At 37.6% G+C, this 9,918-nt stretch overlaps 1 protein-coding gene across 1 annotated transcript; it reads left to right on the plus strand.

Moving 5' to 3' along the window:
* The first annotated feature begins 8,529 nt into the window (after nt 1–8,529).
* On the plus strand, nt 8,530–9,564 carry LOC107078781 (trace amine-associated receptor 13c-like). Its single transcript, XM_015358854.1, has one exon. The coding sequence runs from the start codon at nt 8,530–8,532 to the stop codon at nt 9,562–9,564; it is 1,035 nt and encodes a 344-aa protein (XP_015214340.1).
* Nucleotides 9,565–9,918: the final 354 nt, after the last annotated feature.

Here is a 9,918-nt window from a genome sequence, read left to right on the forward strand (position 1 = left end):
CTTTGTGTCATGGATAGATCTTCACAGAGAGCAGATAAGTAATAGCAGCTTTCTGTAATTTAAGACTCAGACTGTTTTTTAAGATATTGGATGGATTTCACATTAATGGACCTCCAGGAACATGAGACACTACAGTACTGTCTTCCTTCTGGTAATGGATCTTGTCCAAAAGAAGTACGACAAAAAACAACCTATGTAACGCTATACTTCTTGTTGGTGACTGTGGTGCTAATTACAGTTTGTGGGAACTTAGCAGTGATCATTTCCATTTCACATTTCAAGAAGCTTCACACACCAACTAACCTCCTCGTGCTTTCACTTGCTTTTACAGATCTTAGTGTTGGTGTTTTTACAATGCCTTTAACCTTAATTAAAATAATTGAATCTTGCTGGTATTTTGGGGATATCATCTGCTTTGCTTATGTATTAGTCAGTTATTTGTTAATAACATTGTCTGTTACTCATTTAATTTTCATTGCTATTGATCGTTATTTTGCCATATGTGATCCATTACTTTATTCGGTTAAAATTACAGTTCCTGTCACATTCTTTTTCATTGTCATAGTGTGGATACTTTCAATACTGTATATTTTCATACTAGTCTCCTGCAATGGATATATCAGTGGTGTAAAAATGTCTGTATCTTGCACAGAGGACTGCAATTACACACTGGGTGTAACCTGGTGGGCTATAGATGCTGCAGTTATATTTTTCCTTCCATGTTCAGTAATGGTAGGTCTTTATGGAAAAATATTTGTAGTTGCTAGAAGACATGCACTAGTAATACGCTCAGTGATCAACACATGCACTACCGAAGAAAGCAAAAAAACCATACCTAAAAAATCTGAAAGAAAAGCTGCAAAAACGTTAGGCATTGTAATCACTTTTTTCACGCTGTGCTACTTACCAACCTATTTAAGCAGTATACTTCAGGCAAGCAATTCTTTTTTGACACCTTCCAGTGTAATGCAGGTTATTACATGGATAACAGTTTTTAACTCTGGCATTAATCCGATTATTTATGCTCTGTTTTTCCCTTGGTTTAAAAAGTCATTAAAACTTATTATTACATTAAAGATATGTGATAGGTCATCTTCTCTGATTAACATATATTCTTAGCACAAAAATATTTAAGAACAACTAATTAAGTTATATTTCTTCACTTTAACAACTTTAATATTAATGTTGTATATAAGTAAGTTTATTGTTTTATAAAGACAGCATTTCGATAGCATCTGTATCACTTCCAATATTCCTCTAAAAATAGAAACAGATGAGTAAATTATTTTAAAATGTGTTTTTACAGTATTTGTGAGGTATATTGTGCTATTCTTTGCTAGACAGGCAAAAACTCTAATGTTTAGCAAATATTATCTTATTAGATTAAATAAAACATATCGCTGATTAATGTTAAACAGCAATATTCCAAAACTTTTGAAATGTTAATTATACTGTATCTAATGTAAAAATAGTTTTAACTGGCAAAACTAATAACATGGCTAAAAAACTGTTTTAGAATGTATGATAGAATCCTTAAAAACGAACTCTGCTTTCACCAGAATACAGATATTGTGACATTGTTTTGTAAAACTGCTCTTCTAAAAATGGGCTGAATGCTTATTCATTTTTGCAAATAGTTTTTTTTTAATACTGTTAAGTAAATCGAGTATTTAAGTATACCTGTTTTTGCTGGTATGTTGTCTGCTTTCAGTGTTAGATAATAAAAAACCTTGGATATTTTTATGAATAAATTCACACTATGGAATATCCATCATATCACTGGAATTCATTTCTTGTATCAGAGTTTTACTTTGTATTGGAAAAATTAGGATATTTGTCATGAACAATTCCAACAGGTAGCATCTGTGCAACTGTAAAACTGGACTTTTTGTCAACTTTTGCTCCTTGTTTGTTATTGTTATTTTGTAATGAATGAAAGGATGAAAAGGGACTGTATATTTATTAAACACTTTCAAGTTCAAGTTCACATTTATTTGTCATTTCAGTCATATAGAAGTATGCAGTGAAACCAAATATCATTCCTCCTAGTCCACGGTGCAAATACAGGCAGGACAGACAGGACACTGACATAGACATTGTAGACAGGATACACATAGTGCAAAGAGCAGTTAGTGCAAATTACAAGGTAAATACATAATACAATATACACAATACACTGGGGGGATTTAAGCCCTGTTTCTGGAATTGGGGTGGGTGCAATAGATTCCAGGGTGTTGAGGAGCCTGACAGCCTGCAGGAAGAAGCTATTACAGTGTCTGGTGGAGCTAGCCAGTACACTGCGATATCTTTTCCCAGATGGTAGGAGGGCCAAGAGTTTATGGGAGGGGTGGGAGGTGTCATCTACAATACTGGAGGCCCTGCGTATGCAGTGTTAGTGATAATGACAGAAATGGAAGGGAGGAAGGCTCCAATGATCTTTTCAGCTGTTTCCACAATTCGTTGCAGGGTCTTGCGGTCTGAAGCGTTGCAATTCCCAAACCAAACAGTGATGCAGCTGGTCAAGGTGCTCTCAATGGTGCTTCTGTAGAAAGTGGTAAGAATGGGCGGGGGAAGGTTTGCCCTCCTCAGTTACCGCAGGAAATAGAGCAATAGAGAAATTTTGATATTTATAGGGAGAAAAAATAACAATGTTCTGTAAATTTCCGCAACCGGCAATCAATTGATCACCCAAGCAGTGCAAATTCTTTGCATATTTGCAAATTGTGCTCTGTCCTCCTTATCTTGTTTCTCTTCCTCTGACCCTCTAGAGGACAAAATACAGTTACTTGACAGTGCTCTTTTATCTACCCTTGACACCTTTGCTCCTTTAAAAACTTGAACCATCTCCTTCTCTCGCCCTGCCCCCTGGTACAATGACCATCTGCAATCCAAGCAGGCAGCCTCTCGCAAACTTGAGCGTAGGTGGCGTCTTTCTGGCCTAAAAGTACATTATCAGTCTTGGAGAGATTACTTATCTGAATATAAGGTTACTATAGAGTCTGCTAGATCCACCTACTTCTCTCACATCATTGAAAATCACCAAAACAACCCCAGACATCTTTTCTCCACCATCAACAGACTGCTCAAACTAAACTTTACCTCCACCACATTACCTGCCTCATCACAACTTTGCAACACATTCTTAGATTTCTTTAGTTTTAAGATTGACAACATCCAGCATCACATTCTTTCCACTACACATATCCTTTCCACACCCCCTCCCTCCCTCCTATTGGCACCCCCCATCAACTTTGTAAAGCCAGTCCTGTAACCCTATCTGTAGATGGTTCTGTACTTGAGCTTCAATCAAAATTGAAAAACCTTGGGGTTATATTCGTTTCTGGCTTAACATTCGACCCCCATGTGCAGCATACTGTCAAAACATATTTTTTTCACCTTAGAAATATAGCTAGACTACACCCTAAGCTATCTTTAACTGTCATTGAAAAGCTGATCAACACATTTGGATTCTCTCAAATTGACTACTGTAATGCTCTACTCGCTGGGATATCTAAATCTACTCTGAACTAACTGCAGTATGTCCAAAATTCAGCAGCCAGACTCCTGACCAGGTCTAGTGCAAGTGATCACATCACTCCTATCCTGGAGTCCTTGCACTGGCTATTGGTCAAATTCCATGTAGACTTTAAAATCCTCATGCTCACCTATAAGGCTCTGCATGGCTTAGCACCTCAGTACCTGTCTGAACTATTATCGGCTTACTCCCCACCTCGCAATCTTTGCTCTTCTAATTCTGCTCTCCTTACTGTACCCCAAGCCCGTCTACACTCTGTGGGTGACAGGGCCTACTCCTGTTATGCCCCCAAGCTCTGGAACTCTCTTCCCAAGGATATCAGAGAGTCAACTTCTCTAAACTCCTTCAATCCAGACTCAAAACCCTCTTCTTCAGAAAAGCCTTTACTTAACTGGTTCCATTCTTCACCCCTCTGCTCTTCCTAGTACCACTATCCACGGTCTCCTATATATATATTAATTGTGTTTTATCTTGTGTATTCTTCTTATTTATTGTTGTTGTCATCCTGTAGAGCGCTTTGAGAAGCCACCTTTAAAGACGCCATATAAAATAAAGTTTATTTTTATTTTAACTTTATAAATCTGTTGCATTTTATATAGGCAGTAAAACTAATCAATGTCTTCCTTTGTTTTCTGTAGGAATCGTAATGAATAATTTATCCTAACCCATATATTTTGACTTCTCTGTGACTCAGTATGATACAGTATGTGGTGTCTACATGACTCAGACTCAATGGGCATAGCACACTTCATACTGTTCATCTGAGCCCAGCATTAGTGAAAAGTTCTTTTATACACATGCATAACATGGCTTACTATTATCCTGGAAGGTTCTCTATTATAAGTGTTAACACCTTACTGTCACGCCCTCTGCAGCCAGAGGGCGCTCCTTCTCTGTCCTGTCCCTAGTTTCCGGTCTGCTGTCCTTCCTGTCCCTCTCTTTCCCTTGGGCTATATATTTCCGGGTCTTGCACTCTGTCCTCGCTCAGCATTGACGTTCAGATGTTCTGAGACCCGCCTAGCACCAGGGCGCCCCACGTCCGCTCCCTGAGGGCATAGGTTTCTATACGGCATTCCTGAACTCTTTGCACTAATGAGCCCGGGCCTTTTTCCCGTCTCGCCGCTACGCATATGGGTCTTTTTCCGCTCTTCGGCTCCCCACGGTTAGTCCCTTTGGACGTCCGTGACACTTACACAATACAAAGGTAGGAAATGTTTTTTTTTAATTTACTCTAACATTCAGAAATTGCGACTTGAAATTGCAAGAGTACTTGACTTTTAGTAACCAATCAAACATAACTATTTACGGTCTCACACATGGATTCTAACTATACAATACACAATCTATTGATATAACCAAAAAATGCTTTAAGATCATCCGATGTTGGGTCATTGACAATAGGTATTTTTCAGATAAATCCTTAAGATCTTCGACATTAACACCTGGGTAAGATGGCAGCTAGGGGATGTCAGGTGACCCGAGACAGGAAATGCCCTATCCCCGATCTCCTAATAGGAAACAGGTGAATCATGTCAGAAACCAGATAAGTATTCCCAGGAAGGAGTCATCGGGGTGGAAGCCGACAAGGCGGAAGCATGGTGTATGGAAGAACAACAAGTGATGTAGAAACAAAAATTTAGAAATAAAGAATCGGATCTAGAATTAGAAAGACGGAAGATCTTATAGTCTACGCATATGGGATACGGTTTGGTGGATTATAGATTTTGGCTGGGGAAACCGATTAATTTAACAAACATATAGGAATAACACAGAGAACTAAAAATAACACTGAAGCTTGTATACACTACAGTGAGAGAGCAAGAATGCCGGGAAACGGAACCACAGAATTAGAAAAGAGGCTTCACTGTGTGAGTATTTTTGGACACTTTTATACTACTAGACTTTTGTGAAGCTACGATGCATAACAAATAGCAAGTATAATAGAACATACTGTACAGTATCTGTGAAATGATCTGCTGTGACACAAATGGCTTGCCCAGGGATTACAAAAATTGGAATTAATAATCTCACATTTAAAATACACTCAGACTATAATGTGTTATAATCTAGTTTGTAGATACTATCTGTCTTAATTAAATTACATTTATATTCTCAGACACAAGTAATTATAAACATTTTCTATCATAAACTAAACATCAAACATGCCATTGGAACTCTTGAGAACTATAATGTCAGAAATAAAGTTTTATATTCGAAAGATCCGTTGGCCAAACGTCCTTGATAAGTTAAAACTTTGAGCTGTTAAGGCGGCGTCACACCCTCTACAGCTAAAGGACGCTCCTACTCTGTCCTGTCCCTAATTTCCTGTGCTTTGCTTGTCCTTCCGGTGTGTCTCTGTCTGGGGCTTTTTATTTCCAGGTCACGCTTTCCTCCTCGATCAGCATGGAGGGATCGGATGTCTTGAGACCCGCCTACAAATACCTGGCTTTCCTCAGGTTTTCACTCCTGGCATCCATGATTGAAAGTTGAGCTGGCTCTCCTATCCTCATTGCTGGATATCACTCCGGACATCCGTGCCTGTGAGCGGGCCTTGTGAGCAGATCTCCTCGGGTTGTCTACTCCGATATCACTGATAGTTTTTTTTTAACTTGAACTTGAACTTTATTGCCATATGTAACCGGTACTGGTACAATGGAATTCTTACTTACAGAAAGTCTCTCGATTGTAAAACAAGTGTAAAAAACAAAACAAAGTGCAAACAGTGCATCAAGACAATATACAAACAAACAGTAGACAATGTGCAAGTAAACATGTAGACAGTTTGAATGTAAACAATACAGACGTGTAAACAATGACTGGAGATGTGCAATAGATAAGAAATCATAAAGAGGTAGATGGTGATGGTGTAGGTGTGGTCCGAGGGGGATGGCTAAATGTGTTCGCCAGTCTCACTGCTTGTGGATAGAAGCTATTGAAGAATCTAGTGGTAAGTGTCCGTATGCTCTTATATCTCTTGCCTGAGGGCAGTGGGGTGAAGAGCTCATACCCGGGGTGGTGACTGTCCTCTGTGATGGCCAGAATTCTACCACGGCAGTGGTCCTCATAGAGCTGTTTAATCTCAGTGAGACCGCAGCCGATGGTCTTCTGGGCCATATTGACCATTCTCTGCAGTGCCTTTCTTTCTCGCGAAGAGGTGTTGCCATACCACACGATGATCCACACGATTGCTTGATATTACTCCTGACATCCGTGCCTGTGAGAGGGTCTAGTGCCTGGTTTTCCTTTGGTTGTCTACTCAGGTATCAGTGATAGAATGGTCTATGAATATTTTTCAGACTCAATGTTTCCACATTTATATCTATAGTTTATTACTTTGCTACTACTAATGTTCAGTTCATACACTGGTTGCCACATCTGCCCTGCATGACAGACAGAAGCTTACCAAGACAGAAGATACAAATCCCAGGGTAGATTGACATTTGCTTTCTACTGATTCAGAGCTGTTTATCTGTTGTGCCTTGCATCTCAACCCAATTCACAGACATCTTGGTCCAGAAGTTTGTACTTTCGTCTATAGTTGCCGCATCTGATAATGTATTTCCTTCAGACTTTCATGCCAACATAACCAAAGCCACTGCTCCTTGTGAAATAGCAGCTAGTTGAGCCATCTTCATCCATGAATTTCTTCTTCTAGATATAAGAGCCAAAATAATGGACAAACCTAATCATAATGGAATCTTAATTGTTTAATTAACTCAGGAACCACATCTGTATGGAAGCACCTGTTTTCGATATACTTTTTACCCATTTTTTACCCATCATTTACTTAAGTTTTTTTCCTTTATTTTAGCAGTTACCTCTAGCTACCAAATACAAAATAAGCTAGATGGGCTTAACAATCTCCTCTCATTTGTAATCTTTCTTAGATTCTTAAATCAGCAGGGCAATGCTTTGAGTGTTTGTGCAGGGCTGACTCTTAATTTACAGGTTTGAGAAAAATACCAGCTAATAGTTATAAACTTAATGTTGCCTGATCCTGCATTTATTTCAGATTTATTGAGGAGTTACAGTAATCCTACAGTCCAAACAAGTAGCTCATATTGTTACAGGTTTAAGGTGACTAAGAAGTGTCTCTTGGATTTTAGATATAGTTTATGACACTAGGCAGAGTAAACACTTCTAGCACCAAAGCAGAGAAAATATTTGCTAAGATCTGGGGGTTCCCTTCAGCAAAAAAAACAATTGTAAAGTTTACCTTAGTATACCTAGGTATGTTGTGAGTTAATGATTACCAATGAGCAGTACAGAAACAAAACACACAATATAAGATCACATAAAGAGCACAGAGAGAGGGGGGAAGAGAGGAAGAAACAGGAAACAGGCAGCAGTAATTATACTTATGCTTGGCTATATTATAGAGAAATCACTCACAAGTTGGGGGTTATGAAAAATTTTTTTACATATTATTTTACATATTGACTAAACCGTTCAGTCAGTTCTTTATTTTCACCATTTTTGTAACCTCCCATTTATAACAATATGTTTAAAAATGTCTCACATATGAAGGGCTGCAATGAGATTATAAAACATTGCCAATCTTAAAAAAATCATCTACAGATATTCTTTCTTTTGAAAGGCTTTTGGGGGTATACAATTCACAAATGAACAATTCAAAATTGTTTATTGTTTTCTGAGATCATAGTTGAAAATACTTCTTTCTCTGAGTCATTAGTTTCCCTGTTTTTGTTCACTTTTTTTTTCTATGTCGATATGGAATTTCAATATTGGAGGGTATTCCCTGGGCACTTCACACAGCCAGCAGAACAACATGAGTCATTATCAGCTAACAGGGAGGGACAACTAATACTTCCAGGCTTATAAACAGAGAGGAGCACATTTAAAGTCAGTGGACCAAAAAGCATGACCATCGACAGTGATTTTATTATAAATACAGCTACTGACATCTCTTCAACAACTTGAAATGTGGAGCATTTTCTGAATAACCACTTTTAATGATTTTTCAATTCAATGAAATGGACTTCAATGAACATCAAGAAAATCGGACAATACAGTACTGTTTCCATTCTGGCAATACATCATGCTTAAAAAAGGTCCGACCTACAGCAGTTAATGTCATCCTGTACTTTTTTCTGCTCGCAGTTGTATTTCTGACAGTGTGTGGAAATTTGTTGGTGATCATTTCTATCTCTCACTTCAAACAGCTCCACACACCAACCAACCTCCTTGTGCTCTCCTTGGCTGTTGCAGACTTTCTAATAGGAGTGACTGTGATGCCTTTTACAATGATTCAATCAGTAGAATCTTGCTGGTATTTTGGAGATACGTTCTGTACTCTGTATTCCGTATTAATTCTCTTGCTTACCTCTGTTTCTGTTAGTAGCTTAGTATTCATTGCTATTGACCGTTTCTTTGCTGTGTGTGACCCTCTGCTTTACTCTACTAAAATAACTGTAAATGTTATATATTTAGTCATATCACTTAGCTGGTTCTTATCACTATTGTATGCACTCTCAATTATTTATTCCAAAGGAAATATTGATGGTGATGAAGCCTTAGATACCTGCCAGGGAGATTGCCTGTTTACATTTAATGCAACCTGGGGACTAATTGATCTTGTGATGACATTTCTTTTGCCTAGTACTTTCATGATAACTCTTTATGCTAAAATTTTCATTGTTGCAAAAAGGCACGCAAGAGTAATCAGTTCTGCTTCAGCGCAAGTTACTTCTGGAGATAGAAGCAAAAGTAAAACATCAAATATATCAGAAAGAAAAGCTGCAAAAACCTTAGGACTTGTACTATTAGTTTTTCTTCTTTGCTGGATACCATACCATTTATGCACGATCATTGACTCATACATTAATTTTTCTGTGCCTTCAGATGTTATTAATACTCTTGCGTGGCTTGTATACATTAACTCTTCCATAAATCCTCTCATTTATGCTTTGTTTTATCCCTGGTTTCAGAAGTCAGTGAAACTAATAATAACATTTAGAATATGTTATACTGCATCTTCATTGATTAATTTGTATCCAGAAAATGTTTAAAATTAATTTGACATCTTAATAAACATTAAGATGCTTTAAAATATAACAAATATGAATGGGAAACAAAAGTTTGTTTCTGCTTTAATGACTATGTATACTGATTAAATAAACGGAACAGTTAACTTTTAGATGCAAGTTTCTGTTTTCCATGTTGTTTCATGGGTTAGATTTGTATAGGATTTGTGGGTAATCTTATCAATCTGGGCTACTAAATTAAAAGTTTTAAAGTTATATTTTTAATATGATTTGTAATTTGTTCATGTGTAAAACTTAATTTGACTGACAGTAAATGGAATGACAGAAATTCCTTTCAGTTGGGTTCCAAACAATCAAATTATAATTAATTGTGATCGT

Source organism: Lepisosteus oculatus, chromosome 2 (assembly GCF_040954835.1).
Source record: "Lepisosteus oculatus isolate fLepOcu1 chromosome 2, fLepOcu1.hap2, whole genome shotgun sequence".
Classification (NCBI taxonomy): Eukaryota; Metazoa; Chordata; class Actinopteri; order Semionotiformes; family Lepisosteidae; genus Lepisosteus; species Lepisosteus oculatus.